The 17,065-nt window shown below is 53.6% G+C and overlaps 6 protein-coding genes across 6 annotated transcripts; 4 read left to right on the forward strand and 2 right to left on the reverse strand.

The window, feature by feature from the left end:
* Nucleotides 1-410: 410 nt before the first annotated feature.
* BKA78DRAFT_232758 (cytochrome b2) lies at nt 411-1,639 on the forward strand (the record flags this gene model as incomplete). The annotated part of the gene is made up of 2 exons (XM_066883805.1): nt 411-1,431; nt 1,509-1,639. Coding segments are annotated over 2 exons (1,152 nt in total), but the record flags the coding sequence as incomplete, so codon positions are not given.
* Nucleotides 1,640-2,204: 565 nt separating this feature from the next.
* BKA78DRAFT_300459 (Sec23/Sec24 trunk domain-containing protein) lies at nt 2,205-4,714 on the reverse strand (the record flags this gene model as incomplete). Its single annotated transcript, XM_066887201.1, has 5 exons — nt 2,205-2,229; nt 2,279-4,348; nt 4,395-4,506; nt 4,554-4,572; nt 4,622-4,714. The coding sequence occupies 5 exons, from the start codon at nt 4,712-4,714 to the stop codon at nt 2,205-2,207; spliced, it is 2,319 nt and encodes a 772-aa protein (XP_066738693.1).
* A 368-nt stretch (nt 4,715-5,082) lies between these two features.
* On the forward strand, nt 5,083-5,999 carry BKA78DRAFT_328140 (uncharacterized protein). Its single transcript, XM_066889577.1, has one exon. It carries the CDS (start codon nt 5,350-5,352, stop codon nt 5,830-5,832), a length of 483 nt encoding a protein of 160 aa, XP_066738694.1. The 5' UTR covers nt 5,083-5,349; the 3' UTR covers nt 5,833-5,999.
* A 1,442-nt stretch (nt 6,000-7,441) lies between these two features.
* On the forward strand, nt 7,442-8,622 carry BKA78DRAFT_363477 (uncharacterized protein; the record flags this gene model as incomplete). The annotated part of the gene is made up of 1 exon (XM_066892484.1): nt 7,442-8,622. One exon carries the CDS (start codon nt 7,442-7,444, stop codon nt 8,483-8,485), a length of 1,044 nt encoding a protein of 347 aa, XP_066738695.1. The 3' UTR covers nt 8,486-8,622.
* A 3,718-nt stretch (nt 8,623-12,340) lies between these two features.
* BKA78DRAFT_300463 (uncharacterized protein) lies at nt 12,341-12,688 on the forward strand (the record flags this gene model as incomplete). The annotated part of the gene is made up of 1 exon (XM_066887202.1): nt 12,341-12,688. The coding sequence occupies one exon, from the start codon at nt 12,341-12,343 to the stop codon at nt 12,686-12,688; it is 348 nt and encodes a 115-aa protein (XP_066738696.1).
* Nucleotides 12,689-14,904: 2,216 nt separating this feature from the next.
* Nucleotides 14,905-16,170, reverse strand: BKA78DRAFT_300464 (uncharacterized protein; the record flags this gene model as incomplete). The annotated part of the gene is made up of 1 exon (XM_066887203.1): nt 14,905-16,170. The coding sequence occupies one exon, from the start codon at nt 16,168-16,170 to the stop codon at nt 14,905-14,907; it is 1,266 nt and encodes a 421-aa protein (XP_066738697.1).
* Nucleotides 16,171-17,065: the final 895 nt, after the last annotated feature.

Genomic DNA, 17,065 nt, shown 5'->3' on the forward strand with positions numbered 1-17,065 from the left:
GAGCCCCACGTCCGCTTCCCCAGATGTCGACAAGACTCCAGACACCTCGTTGTGTGAAGGCCATCACCACCAGAAATTGTCCAAGATCACGGGAACTGTTTCCCGTTCGTTTGAGATTATTGAGTGTTTTTAAGAGCTGATTTCCGTTTTCTGTCATTTGGTTGATCATTAGACGCGCGTGTGAAGAAAGAGGGGCATTTTCCAATTCCATCAACACTTTTCTGTCTAGAAATTTCCTAGCTCTCTCCCGTTCCAATTCCTCTCCCATCGTTGCGCAAGAGAAAGACATAATGGCGTCCGCCAAAGACCTTCCGTACAAGATCACAGACCTGGAAGCCAGCTTCGGGCCCTCCAACAACAGCTCCAGCACGCTCGTCAAACCACCACCAACGTCATCACCGCCGGCCACCAAACCCCCCCTCTCAACGCTCCTCTCCTCGTACGACTTTGAAACCGTCGCCTCCAAGACCCTCGCCCCAAAGACGTGGGCCTTTTACGCCTCGGCGGCAACCGACCAGCTCACGCGCGACGCCAACCGCGCCAGCTTCGACCGCATCTGGTGGCGCCCGCGCGTTCTCCGCGACGTCTCGCGCGTGTCGACGCAAACGCGCATGCTGGGCCGCGACGTCGACGTGCCCCTCTTCGTCTCTCCCGCAGCCATGGCGCGCCTCGTCCACAGCGACGGCGAGCGCGCCCTCGCCGCCGGCTGCGCCAGCCGCCGCGTCGGCCAGTGCATCAGCACAAACGCGTCGTTCCCGCTGGCCGAGATACTCGCGGCGTGTGGATCAAGCAACGCTTCTTCGCCGCCGCCGCACCCCGTCTTCTTCCAGCTCTACGTCTCGCGGGACCGCGCCGCGACGGCCAAGCTGCTCCACTCGCTGCCCCGCGGCGGCGCCATCGCCGGCCTCTTCCTCACCGTCGACGCGCCCGTCCCCGGCAAACGCGAGGCCGACGAGCGCGTCGCCGCGCCCGCCGACCTGGCGGCGCCCATGAGCGGGGCCAAGGCCAACAACGACGCCAAGGGCGGCGGGCTGGGGCGCATCATGGGCGCGTACATCGACGCGAGTCTGCAGTGGGACGACGTGGCGTGGCTCCGCTCGCTGCGGCCCGACCTCCCCATCGTGCTCAAGGGCATCCAGAGCGCGGCGGACGCGATCCGCGCTGTCGAGGCGGGCGCCGCCGGCATTGTGGTCAGCAATCATGGCGGCCGCAGCCTCGACACCAGTCCGCCGGCTGTGCTCGTCTTGCTCGAGCTGCAGCGCTGCTGTCCGTGGGTGTTTGAGCGGCTGGAGGTGTACGTCGACGGCGGCGTGCGCCGCGGCACCGACCTGCTCAAGTGCCTGTGTCTGGGCGCTACGGCGGTTGGCATGGGGAGGCACTTTTTGTATGCCCTGAACTACGGCCAGGAGGGCGTCGAGAAGTTGATTGATAGTGAGTTTCTGTCCTCCCTGGAAGCAAGCCCTGTTGTCCGGTTTGTGTGTCTTTGTACTAACCGCCACGCGCTGCAGTAATGAAAGACGAAATCGAAGTCTCCATGGCCAACCTGGGCGTGCGCGACCTGAGCGAACTGCACCCGGGTCTTGTCAACACTCTCGACGTCGACCACCTCGTCCCCACCACCGTCGACCACCCGTACGCCAAGTGGTCGCGCCGGAACCGCATAAGCAGCGCAGAGGCACCGGCGAAGGCCAAGTTGTAGATGAGTGGGGGGAGAACTGGAAGGTGGGTTGGCTCGTAGGTTGGTTTGAATTTGTAGAGTTGGACATACCCTTGGAGTTGTTTTCATTCTGGTAGCGCTTCTCCTCTCAACTGTTGTGTTCGTTCTGGCGTACGAGATGCTGTTTTCTAGCGAGACTGTCTAGACGTTGTTGCAATAGATGCCGCAAGCTGTTAGCACATCGAATGAGCATGGAGTTGAAGCTGTCACAAGCGCAACCGACACAAGCCAAATCGAAATGTCTTCTCAGTTAATCTCACAGAAAGGGGGTTATCTTCAAACCGAATTGCAAAAGACTCCCGTCGACAGCTGCCAGTCTCTGGAACTGTGTGCTCCAATCCCACGCTCTGCTTGTCCAGAGGGCGTGCTCCGCCTCTTGATGCAATCCCCAACCAAACCCTACATGTACAGCGCAACTTTTGCTTGCTTGCACAAGTTCACGTCACCAAAGCCTTTCATCCCAAATCCGCTCCTTGCCTTGGGCACTTTAACCGGTTCCCGAAACTGCAAGCCTGAAAGACAGTTAGTATCTCATACTCAACAAAGATTACAATCACTCACTTCATGAGGTGGTCCATGAAAGTTTGCAGGCTGACATCATCCGTGAAGATGGTCTGGGCAGTCTGGCTGACGCCACCGTACGAGCCGGTGGTGTGGGTGGTGGACGGGTTGAGCTTGCTGAGCAGGAAACGGGCCTGGGAGCCACCTGCATCGCAAACAATGAAACGGGGCAGCGGGAATCGGTCCTGGATCAGCTCCTTCGCGTCCTCCTTGGGCGCATCAAGCAAGACCTGGAAGTTTTCGTATCCCTCCTGGGTCTGGTAACCTGCCTTCCGCCATTCGGCAATCGTCTCGCCGTGGAAAATCAGAATGTGGAAAAAGGTGTCGAGGAGGAGAATCGTTTCAGGCATGATGGACGTGCTGTCCAGGAGCACCGGCTGACCGCCTTCGTGGTCAAAGCCATAGCTGTCGAGGGTAGGTTGAATCATAATGAGAGAGTTGCTGACGTCCTCGTGGTTGAGGACGTGTCTGTAAAAGGCAGTCTCGTCGGGCGAGTTGTTGAAGACTTGCAAGAACTGCGAGCGGCGGAGGTGGAACATGAATTGAGGGTAAAGCGTAAAGTTCTTCTCCAGGCGGAAAGAAGAAGGGTCGTCCTTGCGGTACTCGGCAAAGCGCGAGCACAGGCGGATGAGCATGCGGTCGACCCAGCGAAGGACATCCGGGCCATCGTCGACTTCGGCCTTAAAGACTGCTATCCGGGACATGAGGACAGCCGCGGCTTCTTGGTCGAAAGACTGGGCGATCGCGGGGTCGCCAGAGGGTCCGCTGAGGTTACGAGCGACGGTAGTGACCCTGAGGTGGTATTGGCCAGAGGAGTGCTGGTAGTAGGTGAGGAATTGGATCATGCCCTTTTGCGGGCCTTGCTGCATCTGGCTAGGACCGCCCTGGCTTGCAATTTCAAAGTAGATGCCGTAACTTGCGCCAGGGTCGATACCGCACATCTTCCATGCGCAAGTGTTGCCAATTCCGCACTCGGTCTCGCCAACAGAAGCCGACTTCTTATTTTGAGACACGGCATGACCAATCAAGCCAGTGACCTTGAGCTCCTTGGTCGTAAGGACTTCCAAAGATGCGTTGAAGCCCATCAGGAGGTTGTCTTCAGCGTCCTTGTCAAAGACGCGCGCAAAAGACTGCTTAAACATGGACGATGTGAAGCTGTCCGTCAAGATCATGTGGCCACCAGTAGAGTTGGCGAGACCCTTCATCTCCAAAAGACCGACTTGGTCGAGACAGCCGGCGAAAATGTCGATGATGTGGCCGTTGTGTGCTGTCCTCTTGGCAAGGGCGTCGTAGAACTTGAGCGCTTTCTTGTAGTACTTGATGTTGTCGCGGTCAATGTCGTGGTGGGAACGGATGGGTTCCCTCAGCTCGGCACCGACAACCATTCCAGGTCCTTCCGTGGCAGGGCCGCCAGTGAACAGCATCACTCTGCCTCCCGAATTCTGGAAAGACGTCTCCAGGAGACCAACAGCTACGCTGAGGGCGACGCCTGTGCAGCGCAGCGCGCGCTTGTCATTGGCCACTGGCCAAGGGTCCTTTTGCAGCTGCTCCAGAGCGTTTGTCAACTGGAACTCGCACTGCTGGACCGGGAGCAAGAAGCGCGCAGCAGGACCCATCGGCGGAGGAGCGCGGCCAGGTTGCGGCTGCATGCCGGGCCTCAATCCCGGTGCCATCAGACCGAGCATCTCCTGAACTTGCTTCGCAGTGTAGTCCTTGCTGCCGCGGAAGACGTAGGACTTGGCGCACTCGGTATATCCAAGCTCGTGGACCTGGGTCGTCGTTCCGTACGTAATGAGACCGACCAGGGCATAAGGTGGGAGAAGGCTCAGACTCATGATGATCGAGTCCTTGAGCGCCTTCAAACTATCCTCCTCCTGGCATGTGTCGACAACAAAAACAAAAATGGGCGGTGCCGGCGCGGGACGAGCAAGTCGGTACTCGATCGTGGTGTTCTGGGGGTGGAGTTCGGGGGGTATCGCTTGGTCGGAAATGTCCTTGTAGTGGGGTGGAAGGGCGTTGCGCTGGAGACAGAAGGGACAGATCCATATTCTGGCGCGCATGTCGACTTGGCTGCGAGATGTCAGACGTGAAGACAGAGCAGACCTTGGCTACAAACCAGAAGGGGTTGAGGACCGCCCTGCAAGGCGCTTTGCACGAGACGGGCTCATATTGCAGCAACGGCGTGTCGGGCTTTTCCTTGAGGGGCGTGTACAGAGCTCCAATGGGGACTGCAAAGTGTCAAAATTTGGCAAAGCAAGATGGCCTGCGGACTCACCAACGAGTCTCGACGCTTCCTATAAATACGTTAGAGCGACTCGGCGCAATGACTCGAGGTCGACATACCATGCGTGAGCTGGGGAAGGTGTTCCAGCTGAGCCTGACACCATCCTGGTCCTCGATGTCACTCCATTGCTCCTTCAACGCGTCGTAGTCCATGTTGGGAGCTGCCAACAGGTCCGGGCAAGCTGCTGGGGTTGCGGAGGCGAGCGAGGGGCACGCGGGCGTGCGCGAAGATGGCGATGCGGAGAGAGGAGGAGAGTGAAGCCGCAATACAAACTGCCGGGGCCACGGGTCGACAAGAGGGCCTCAAGGTCGAGTGAATTGGCGATGGAGAGAGGGACGACAGCTAGCACGGAATAGTTGAACGTCAGGTAGAAGCGGCCACATTGACCTGTCCTCAAGGCGGTGAGACGCTCGGGTATAGTGCGGGCAATCGGGGATTTCGGCGGGGCAGATCCCGACGGACGTTCTACAAAAGTCTCTGCGTCGCTGCGCCCACCACCTCTTCTTTTCTTCAACAGTCCCGCCGGCAACCAAAACACATTACTACTCGACAACGTCTGACTATCCTTGTGGACGCTGTTTTCGCGCCGGCGTAGACCGATTTACCCATGGCTGGGCGCCTGGCTTCGATGAGTCGTCTAGACTCGTAGGAGATGTTGGGAATCAGCAGAGGTTACATGCCACCTTGCACCGTTCAGACTAGACGAGTTCTGGAGATGCGGATCCAATGATGAAGATATGATGTCTCTGGTCGCATCGAGCCAGTTCCATGCGACCGCTTGCCTTCGATGCCTCGTCGTTTGACTTTAGACAGCTCAACCCAACGGAAGAATGTTTCGAACCCCCTGTGCACGTCTAGGCCATCATTCAACAAGCCAATCTTGAGCAAATGTATGCATCGAATGGCTACCAGACTTTGTTGTGCCGCAATCACTCGCTCCTCAGGCTGCGGGTATTTAAAGAGGTCTCCGATCACTTCATATCCTGAAATACCTCGCAGTCACCAGTATAATTGGAAATCAACTCTCGCTTGGTCTTGCTCGAGTGCTTTTTCTGGGCTCTCGCATCATTTCCTTGTCAGTCTACTTCGTGTCTTGCTATCCTCTCCAGAAAACAGGTATCGTCCTGAACACAAAATCCTGAAAAGCAAGCTTACGTTTTGCATCTACGCCTACCTCCTGGAAGTAGTGAGAAGGAAGCTGCAGTTCTTGGTCCAACGTCTATTTCTCTGGCGGACAACCTGTCCGGTCACATGTGAAGACGCACTCTGAGAAGAGCAAAGTGTTACCATGGCTCTGGCTTATCGGCGAGAAACTTGAAATTTGCCATCTCCTTACGCTTCAAGGAGCTTTGTTTTTGGTCTTTCCCCACGCCGACAATTACGAAGATCCTACAATGATCTCGAAGCTCATTCCACCTCAAGCGATTCCCAAGAGGCAGTCTCCGCAGAGATTCCGGATGAGGAAGCCGCTCCAAGTCAGAAGAGCCCAAGTCCTCCGGCTGCGCCTGACCACCTCCAGTCTACCCCAACGGCTCAAGCTGGCAACACGAGCATGCCCAGCCCCATGGCCATTTCCCCGGCGGCTGGTAGAGGATGGCCAAAGAGAGAAAACGATGCTCTCGTCAAGAGCGTGCAGCATGCCGTCCAGACTAAATGTGACGACGTTACGGTCCTTAAGATGTGGGATATGGTTGCAGATCGCATGAGAGAGACACGCGGTTTGTACAGGACGGCCAATGCATGCCGCATACAATACAGCCGCAGGGTCCGAAGGCAATCGGGTTTTGATGAGCGCAATACACCTAAGCCGCACCGTATGGCAACCAGCATTCAGTAGGCTTTACTGAGAGCCAATCGAATGTGGAGTACGGAGAGACGATTCGACTTGAAAGCGGCGAGCACTCTGTCCGATGGTCGGCAAACTGGGACTTCGCCCAATCCAGCAGGCAGGAACGAGCGACCATCACCAAAAGTTTTAGCGACAACGGCAATGGAACCATGGACACCAACCACTTATCCTTTTCCGAACGTCCTTCTTTCTTCTACCAGGATTTGACGTCTTCGGTACGAATGCCAGATCCGGGCTTCAAAAGTTTTTCTTTGCTTCAACATCCATTCTTTCAGTCACCTTTCCTACTTTGCGCGGAGCATAGTGAACAGTCGACAATGGCCGAATGCTAGGATCTGGCCACAAAAGTCCTCTGACTTCTCTCCTCCATGCATTGCAAGAGTCCTGGGTTGGTGCTTTCTTTGGTCTCAAGGACTATCATCCGAAGGATGGCGGCAAATTGTGCGAGTGCGCAGACGGAGATTCGTGGAGAGTGCTCTCTTTCTCTTTTTCATAGCTAAGTCTACACAAGACCATGATTGACTTCAAATGCTCTACTCTATCACCCAGCTTTCAAGGCAGTCACTTGTATATTTATCAGCTGTACGCGTCTGAATGGTTTGATGTAGCAGCGCAGTGTCAACTTTGCCTTTTTGATTACGGCTCCGCATGGGAAGTCAAACCAGCCATAACTTCGAGGGATGAGAGCCAACACAACTCCAAAAATAACAGGAAAAAAGCAGCCCCTCTGGCATTTGAGGGCACATTCGATCAGTTCAAGGCAAACGCAATCGAGCTACTTGGTGTAGCTACCAGAGAAAGCTAAGGAGATCCTTCCCATCTCGAGAGTAGGTTGCTCGTGTCAGCGCTCTCATGGTTTCCCAGTCTTTCACATCTTCACAAGTTCTGTATATTCACTTATTTCACTTTCACAATCTTCTCTAGGTACACTTCCCGGATTCCAGTAAAATGATCATGAATCTCCTCGCCCTCTGGACATCAACCTTTCTTTTGTCACGCCCCTCCTCCTCCTCGTATCCACGCTCCCAACATGAACTCGACACCGAACGACCGCGCAGAGATGCCGCCCTCATCAAGTGCTCCTCTCCACGAACACGAAACCCTTCCGTCTGTTGCGGCTCTGGACGAGCAGAGACCTGTAGAGGCCTTCGACCGCCCCGAAATCGACGCAATGCCAGCCCTGACCGGTCCCCTTCACAGGGACGATGGACCACCCAAGCTCTTTGTTGACCCATATGAGGTCTTCATCGATCCAACACTCGCTCCTCAGTACTTTGCCGTCCATCCATTCACCCCGACTCCTATCCAGGAACCCGCAGTCCATCCGTCCCGCTCTGTTTCGGAGACTCCCAAGAGCCCCGACGGAAATTCATCTCAAATCAGTGCGCCAGTCACTGATTCCTCTCCTCACCTCCGCGCCACATCGGAGAATGTCTCGGAACCGAAGTTGACGCAAGTAGACCAAAACTACGCTGAGGTAACGAGTCCGCGCATCGCCAATCTTGCGGGAACCTTTACTGACACTTCACAGGACGATTCCGCCCCGCAAAACACACCAGCAGCAGACCTGAGAGGTGAAAGCCGTTTGAGCCTCGAGAGCGTTGAAGAGGCAGAGCCGAGCATGCATTCAGAAGCTCCCGGAAATTTCCAAGGCCCCTCGTACTCTACGACAACCGCGACGACACTGCCCAGCGCCTCAGCTACCCCAAACCACCCAACTACCATTCCTCCTCCTCGTCCTACCACTCCGAGCCATGCTTCTTCCACGGTCGGAAGCAGTGTTCCGACTTCGAGTCCCACAACTGCGACGCCAGCCACCAACAAACGCTGGACCATAGAGGAGAACAACGCGCTCATTGAGAGCGTGAGATACGTTGTAAGCCATGGTGGCCACGACGAAAAAGTTTGGGATATGTGGGAGTTGATCGCTGAGCGACTAGAAGACATACACGGATACAAGAGGACACACAAGGCCTGCAAGATCTGGTGGGGTCGCAAGCTGCGGAGCGTCTCCGGCTTCGACGAGCGGAAGACCCCGAATCCTAATCGGATGACCACCAGCGCCCAGAACTGATCAACGGCAAGTCTGCCTACGCGCGAAAAGTAAAAGTCCTATGACAACATCAACGTCCATCAGGAACCTGCTTTCCCCTATCAAGGCTACCAATTCTTTCCCGGACGCTTCCAACTACCGCGGCACGAAGTCCTGAGCCCCAAAAGTTCACCTCGATTTCCTCCTTTCCCTTGGCTTTTGCTTCTTTTTTCCATGGAGCTTTCTGCATTGGTTTGATGCGAGCATGAGAACGTCGCCTGAAAAGTTCTGCTTCTGCTTCACTTTAATTTCTGCTTTTTTCCTTGCTTTTGGCGACAGGACGAGATGAAGACGAGAGGGCGCCACATCTATCTTCAGGCGTACAGTGGCAGAGTGACGACAACGCCATCAGGTCTGGGTCCATTAAAAAGGCGTTGCACCATCACAACGTGCTTGCACGTTTTGCCCGATAGCTAGAAACAAAAGCACTATTACCTTTTGCCCGTCGGCTTCCTTTTACCAATCGAATTGGACTATTAGCTTGCAATTGCTGCCACTTGCCCCCTTCTGACTTGACTCTGACGAAAGCCCTAGATTGCGGATTTATACAAATAAATATATAAGCGAGACCCCCCCAACCCGAGCAACGAGAATAAAGCTCCAATTGAGAGTGTAGAGGATCAACCATCATGAATTCGACCCAGATCGACACGTCGGAGATGCCATCCACCACGATGAGCTCATTGAGCACCCCTGTCAATGAGCAGCAAGATATCCCATCGATTGTGGCTCCGCAGGATCAGATCTTCGGACAGGCCGGCAACAACGGACACACGGACGACCCCGGCCTTGGTAGCATTGCAGCCTCAGCCGACGCGGATGACGGACCGCCCAAAGTATTCGTCAGTTCCTTCAAGGTTCTGAATAATCTGACCCTCGCTCCCGGCTACTTCACTGTCCATCCTTTCGTCCCCGGCCCCGGTTTCAGAACCCACATTCGGAAGTCCGCAACCCGCTTCTGAACCCCCAAAAAGCCCCAACGCAAGCTCTTCCCGCGCCAACGCTCAGTTCACTAGTCACTCTGCCGAGATCCCCGACGTATTGGAAAACACCCTATAAGAGCCTTAGAGCTTCACCCTGACGCTTCGAGCCTACGCTCCGCCGACACTCCTGAACCTGTCACTCGCGCGTCCCCTGATGGATCCGAGTCCACCCAAGAATCCAAGTCGAATAGTCAGCGATCAAGATGACGATTACGGATCAGGTATGGATCCAAAAGGGCACCAGTTCATCACTTACTTGATTGAGTGCTTTTCTCGATAATCAGACACAAAAGCACGTCGACTTTTACCCCGTGGCTCCCTCAAAAGAGGCTACCAGCTTGAATTTCCCGGCTCCCTCTGACTTGGCTCTCAAGACAGCCATAGCTTTGACACCTACGCGAGTTTGTATATTCTCTTTCAGTGAAGATGTCTGCTCAATCTACCCCTTAATCTGACAAGATGTCCCTTCTTTTCTGCGGCTTTTCCACCCAAGAATGAACTCCGACGGAATTGCACCGGCCGTCGACAGTGGACAATACTCCTCCACCCTGCTCACCTTTGAAGTTCATGATACCCCCTGAAGACGGACACGGAATCACATTTACCATTGCAGCGAACCCACGTTACTTCCCTGAAGAACTGAGCATCAGAATCGCGCTTGGATTCGATGCTTGCTTACTTGGCTTGATATCAGAAGACACAGAGAAATAGCTGTTGAATTTTGGCCCATCAATCGCTGTACCATAGTTTTCCCTCTATGATGCCATCAAAATGCAGCAGTGTGGACTCGCTTGTCTGGGAAAGTTCACCTGGTGGTGAATTCCTTCTCTGTCTTGGAGCTTTTGGCTCCTTCCATCTTGAATTTCACAATGCCCCTGATTTCACACTTGCCTTGCGCCGGCTTTGGATATTCACTTTCACTTGCAAACTCCCACGCTTCAACAATATGATGCTCTGATTCGATCCAGATCTTGCTCCCTCTCCAAACATCAACCCTACACCGACCAGTCTTTGCCGTTTGACCTCACGCTATCTGACCTTGGTTACTTCAATCTTGAACCCTCCTCTCTCCGGCAACATGGAATCCGTACACAACAACCCACTCGTAGAGCGCACTCAGCAGGACACCCCAGATCTTGAGGCTCCGAACACACTCCCTGCCAGTCCCCAGGCCATGGACCAGACGCCGCCGAAGTCCTTCGTAAATCCTCTTGAAGTCCTTCATGACCCTACCTTGGCCCCAGGATACTCAGCATCAGATCCCGTCGTTCCTTTCTTTGAAAAGAGTCCGTTCACGGTTTTTCCTTTGCCTTACACCGCGTCGATCCCCATCCTCCCCGCTTCACACGACGAGGAACCACTCATTCCGGATGCTCAGTCTATGGACCATGACACCATTACATCTTCCTCGAGGTCTGTCTCACCAGCACTGGAGGCGGAGCAAATCAACAACGATAGCACCGACGACGAAGATGACGACCTTTCCGACGACGACAACGCCGACGCTGACGATGACTCCCACATGGATGGACAAACTCTGGACCATCTTGATCACCTCTCAGATCTCTCCGATCCCCCAGAGGGAGTTGCCGTCGAGCTCCAAGGCAACGCAGCCGCTTCGCACCAAGAGACGTCCAGCCCAACGCTAGATCAATCGACGCCCACTTCCTCGGCTGACTCCCCAAGGTCTGCAGGAAAGTGGACGGAGGAGGAGAACCAGGCGCTGATTGAGAGCGTGAAGTGGGCTGTGCGCAACAAAGAGCCTGAAGTCACGGTGCTTGGCATGTGGGAGATAATCGCGGCCCGGATGGAGGAGACGCACGGCTTTTACAGAACCGACAATGCCTGTCGAATATGGTACAATCGCAAGCTTCGAAAGATCTCGGGGTTCGACGAGCGCAACACACCAAACCCGAATCGCATGACGACAAGCTCGCTCTAGGCTCCACCAACACACGACAAAAAGCGGGCAAGAAGGTCATCTGAACCCAAATCAAGCAGCTGCGATGGTCAAAGCCGCACACAACGATTACAATAGCCAGCAAATTACGACTTCCCCCAACCCAGCAGCTTCAGGCTTCAGCAAACGAGCGGCGGTCACCAAATTTTCAAATGGCAAAGGAATCACCCAGATCTGCAAAAGCCGCTCCGGTTTCCCGCACCTTTCTTTTACCAGTTGCTCATGAAGGATGGACATGAAACATTTCCGGCATGGATGCAGGATCCGGGGCACACAAGTTTTGCTTTCCCTACATAATGTTTTGCTTGCGTTTTCTCTTTCACCCTTCCCTTTCTGCGCGACAACACGTCCACATTAGCTTAGACACCAAGATCTGGCACTAAAAGTTCGTGCTTACAGATGCTTCATCCGAATTCTGGTTGAGGATTATTTCCTTTTGATTGACAGTCAGAGGATGGCGGCGAACAGAGGAAGTGTATAAATGGAGGTTCGTGGGGCTCTGGTCGGACTGGTGAACGGCATACTCTTTTGCTCAGCTCCATAGCTTGATCGACAAGAGACGACGACAAGTGATATCTCCCCACCACCCTTTGGAAACCTTGGCGAGGGCATTGTAAAACGTAGTAGCTGGCAGGCGTTTGTGCAAGAATAGGGCCGGAGTTAGACAGTTGGACCCAGAACCCGAGCCCCCGAGCGAAGTTTCCGCAGAGCAAGCCAATGTCAACATCAACGACCACGACACGCACCAAAGCCCGGGCGACTATCTTGACCTAGAACCTGAGCCGACTGAGTCCCCGGAGGCAGTCACCATGGAGTCCCCCGAAAATGATGCTGCTCGAACTCAGAAGAGCGCAAGCGTTATGGCAGACTATGTGCAGCCTCCATCTACTCCAAATGACCAAGGTGGCAGTGCGGGTGAGGCCAGCTCCACGCCCAATTCCCCTGCAGCTGGAGGTGGATGGACTAAAGGAGGAGAATGCAGCTCTTCTAGAGAGTGTGCAGTTTGCCAAACAAAACAAAGCAGAGGAAGTCACAGTCCTGGGAATTTGGTCCATGGTTACGGATCGAATGGAAGAGGTCCATGGATACAACAGGACGGACAACGCGTGCCGCATACAGTACAACCGAAAAACCAGAAGGAAGTTGGGCTACGACGAGCGCGGCACGCCCAAGCCACACCGCGTGGCGACGAGCCGGTTCATGGGAGAACATGGAAGAAAGGACGAAGGACGGTCTGCTTGAAAGTGGTGATAGTAGAACTCTTCAAATGCTCTCTGAATAGCAAGAGGTTTTCTTTTCACTTCCATTACGTTGGTTGGTTAGGAGGAAATTACAAGACATCGAGGGTGCTGAGTGGACTGGCCAGTCTGAGGGGATGGCGGCAATGGAGCAGGGCGCCGAGTATAGAGTCTCTTCTGCAATGGTTGATGCCGATTCTGACATAGTTTGTTTGCGTTTTCATCGACGAGTTGGGCTTAGAATGGCGGGAAGTTAAGCGATTACGCGGGCATAGAATTCCGGTACATCTGACGGCGTTTATACGGGTCTATGAATCAGCGCAATGTAATCCAGGTGACGGGACGATGGCGCATCGAGCGTTGGAGTGAGCGGGAAAACTCAGGGGGCTGGCCCTGCAACGTAGATAGCACGAATTAAACACTTGGATTGCGAAACATCAAATGTGACCCGTGTGAATATCTTGTTTGTGTTGTGAGGGACATCGACTTGACGGCTTGGGCATCATGCACTACTTCTGCGTCCAGCTCTTGTCTGGCTCCAGGTTCCAGTATTGTCACGCGGTTTCGCCGGCCGCAAATCGATTGCAATGGCTTTGAGGTCGAATGCGCGTCCATGCTGTACATCGCGTCGCGAGAGGCTTGCGGTCAGGAAGAGGATGGTCGGTCGGGGCGAGGAAGTGCGCAGATGGGAGGTCGGCAACAATTTGATGGAAGGTAGGTGTTGTGGTTGTGTTAGAGGTTGTAGGCAAGTGGCTGGTGACAAAGGACTGTGCCACTCGGAGCGAATCTGGGGTGTGGCTGGTGCAACGGGCTCACGACGTCACTCCACGACGGACTTCATCTCTTCACGCCAAAACCATTTCGCATTCAATGCTCTTCAATACACGATTTCGACTCCAAAGAGTGAGGTACCGTAGCCAGCGCTAATTCTGAGAGTCGCCTTCTGTGTCGCTCTCTTCTCCATTCTCGTCCTGTGGCTTCAGAAGCCCGGTGCTCTTGCTGAATCCAAGGCCGTGCTCGTTGAGGAGGTTCAAATCCAGTGCTGGTAGGTCATGTTGTCATGGGCGCTTGCTTGACCAGATTTCGCCGCGACAACTTTCCCTTTAGCCAGTCTCGTGTCCTGGCGGGCGTCGCTGCGAATCATTGGATTTCATAGTAAACGGGACCGCTTTCAGCGCGAGGTTACATACGGACGAGAGAAGAATGTCATTTTGAATGCAGCGGCATATGGAAGACTTCCAGGCTTTGTGCTGCAAAAGCTAACTACTGACCTAATAAAAACAAGGTGTATCGTACAGAAGGTTCGTCGAGGGGTTCGGCGTCGGACGTCAGATGTCGTTGTCTCCATCGTCATGTTCGAGCTCTTCATGGGCCCTTTTCTTGCCTTGTCGAAAAGGTGAGCCAGCGTGGCCCTGACCGTCAATATCGCCGGAGTAGTGGCTCAAGACGCTATCGTTCAAGTCGCATGGATTATCGGTGATTTCGACCATTGTGTGACCCACCAAGGTGTAGACTTGGAATGGTTGGTGCGAAGGTCTTGAATTTCGATGCCTGCAGACTGGAGAATAATCGTAGGAGGCTACATTGACCACTAAGTCGGCTCAATGGTGCAAACACGAGAGAAGGCGGACGCATCCAGGAGTCTTGCTTGACAGACAATAAAACTTTTCAGGAAGGAAAATCAGGCCGAATGGTCTTGGTGGAAAAAGGTAGAGAGGGCTGTTCGCGACGGACGGTCGGACGGTGGGCAAATGGAGATTGTCAAGTAGACAAAGTAGAGAGGAGTGTGATGGTATAGTATGGAAAGTAAGAGAGGCGTGACTAGACTTGAGGCTGTGATTTGCGTGCTGGCTCCCGTAGTGAAAGTGTTCAATTAGGCCAAAAGACCGTTGCAGCCAGTTCTGGACCAGCAATCAAGCTCGACTCGCCTTTTGCTTTTTCCGCCAAACGTACTTCACGCAGCGAAATCGTGCCATTGAAAGTTATAATTCAATCAATGCAAGTCTAATGGGACGAGCAATTGACCAGATGATTCTGCTGCCCGCTGCGTTCTAGGAAGGCAAGAATCCCAAATCCGATGGGATTGGCAAGCCCGCACGCAGCGTTTCAGTTGCAAAATACTAGCTAATGGACGGACTAACAATGACCAAATCAAGATGGATTGTACAAGAGCCGTCGGGACTTGTGATTGGTTGATGAACCACGCCGGACTTCTGTGGCTCAATCGGATCGTTCGAGCTCTTGGTGCGTCCTTTTCTTTCCATGAGGAAAGGCGGGGCCAGTGTGGTCTGGACTGTAGATATTCCCGGAGTATTGTCCAAAGCCGTTGTTGTCGAAGTCGCGCTGGCTTTCGTGGCACTCGGGATTGAGGTTGAAGTAGTTGTTGCCCAAGAGTCCCTGATTCTGAAATGTAGCATCGTCGCCAGCATGCATTGTGTTGAAGTAGGTCTGGCTCGCAAAGCTTCCGGTATGGAAGCCGGCATTCATGTTGTGGTGGTAGCCCTGGAATCCGACATTTCCAAGGTTGTAGTCCACGGTAGCTTCGTCGAAGAAATTCGGAAGATTGAGAGTTCCAGCTTGGTAGTCGTTTTGGTTGCCCGGGAGGTTCATGTTGTTGATGTTCAAAGAACCAAAGGGTCCATCGTTGAAATGTTGCGGGTTGTCAGCGCTGTTGATGAGCTCGGGCTGGGTACGTATGACTTCAAACTGGTCTTCAACGTTGCCACCATGCTCACTTTCTTCTCCTCCTTTTGGCTTTAAAAAACCTGTCTGCTTGCTGACACGCAGATGGTGTTTCTCGAGGAGCGCTGCGTCTAGGGTAGGCAATGGCGTTATGTCTGTCGGGTTGGCAAGCGCGGTCTTTGCTGCCACTGCTTTTTCCTTTGCGAGTTGTGCGTCGTTTCCGGTGACAAGGCATCCCTCAGGCACGTTGCCTTTGCAGGTTTTTGATTTCTTGTTCATTCGATGCAGAATCTCGAAGTTCAGGTATGCGACGGCAGTGCCATTGTCGATCTTGGACGACATTATCGCTATCCAAGAAGATGCGGATTGGGTCAATCCCATGCTGCGATAGCGAGCGCCGATCTCTGCTCCCCAATTCTTGTCAATGAGCCCGAGGTTGTCTTCATGCTTTTCCGCCTGGGTCTTGAAGTTTTTCTTTGTGGCATGGGTGACTGGGAACAGCGCCCGAACAGTAGCTTTCCCCTCAATCTTTTGTGCATTTCCGTCACTCTTTGTAATCTTGCTAAGGGCCACAATGGTCTGGTCTAAAGCCGCAGTGGCAGCCTTTGTCGCGTCCACGAACGCTCCTACCGCTTCGCTTTGGCGCTCGGAAGGTAAGTCTGCGATTGCTTCCACAATCTGTTTCTGCGTGGAAGGGTCCATAACGCTCACGGTATCCAAGCTTTTCAGGTACCTGAGGAAGCTGGCGGCGGATGATCCCACCACGGAGTCGTCGGGAGAGGTGTTTTGATCTTGGTGTTCCATTTTTGCGACTTCATGCAGTATGTAGGCTTGAGGGTCGGTAGGTGTGGAGCAGGGATTTCTAGAGGAAGATGAACACAGCTTTGAGCTTGTGACGGATTACTGAAGAAAGCTACTTTGGTTAGCTTGATTGCCCACATCGTTAGGAACCTTGAAATACCGGGGATTGCACGTACGTAGACGCAAGAAATCTGGCAGGCAAGGAGGGTAAAGCAAGGTGAGCAAGTGTCAAGTCGAAGATATTGTCGTGCTTGTGGAGCTAGAATGTTGACGGTCGCTCGCACTGGGTCTTGGGGCGAAAGCAAAGGCGGGTGTTAGAGGTGGCACGGCGAAGAGAAAGGCTGCGCTGGTGGTGTTTGGAAAGGTAGGAGAGGCACGACTGGGGAGTAGTTGTTTCCAAGCGACGGTGCATGAAAACAGAGCTGCTCACTGCTCGCGGGTGCTCAATGGAAAGTGTTTAAAATCGAGTCCAACAAAGTACCCGGAGTTGTGCATAGGTCAACACTGCTCGCAAAATCATGCTTGCTCTACCATTCAACGTTAGCTTGCTCACTCGCAGCCTTTTTCCTTTATACGTAATCTATAAGTTAATCACTTGCATCATAGACAGTCTAACATGGAGAGAATGCAGTGCTTAAATACTCCAGAAGTACAAGTACAACAAACATAATCCACAGAGCTCACATTGGTATCACGCTGATTGATTGGGACCAGCTAGAGCCCAATTGGATCAATGAGTATGCTGCACACGCATCCAGTGGCAGCCGACTTTAGATTTGAAGATGAAGCATATCAACACACAAATCCACCCAGAAAAACCATTAAATTGCCGTTCCGTTTGGACACACCATTGCCCACCTTAGAATGCCCCTTTTTGTTTGCTCTGCTCGATGATGAG

This window comes from Phyllosticta capitalensis (assembly GCF_038381095.1).
Source record: "Phyllosticta capitalensis strain CBS 128856 chromosome Unknown BKA78scaffold_13, whole genome shotgun sequence".
NCBI lineage: Eukaryota > Fungi > Ascomycota > Dothideomycetes > Botryosphaeriales > Phyllostictaceae > Phyllosticta > Phyllosticta capitalensis.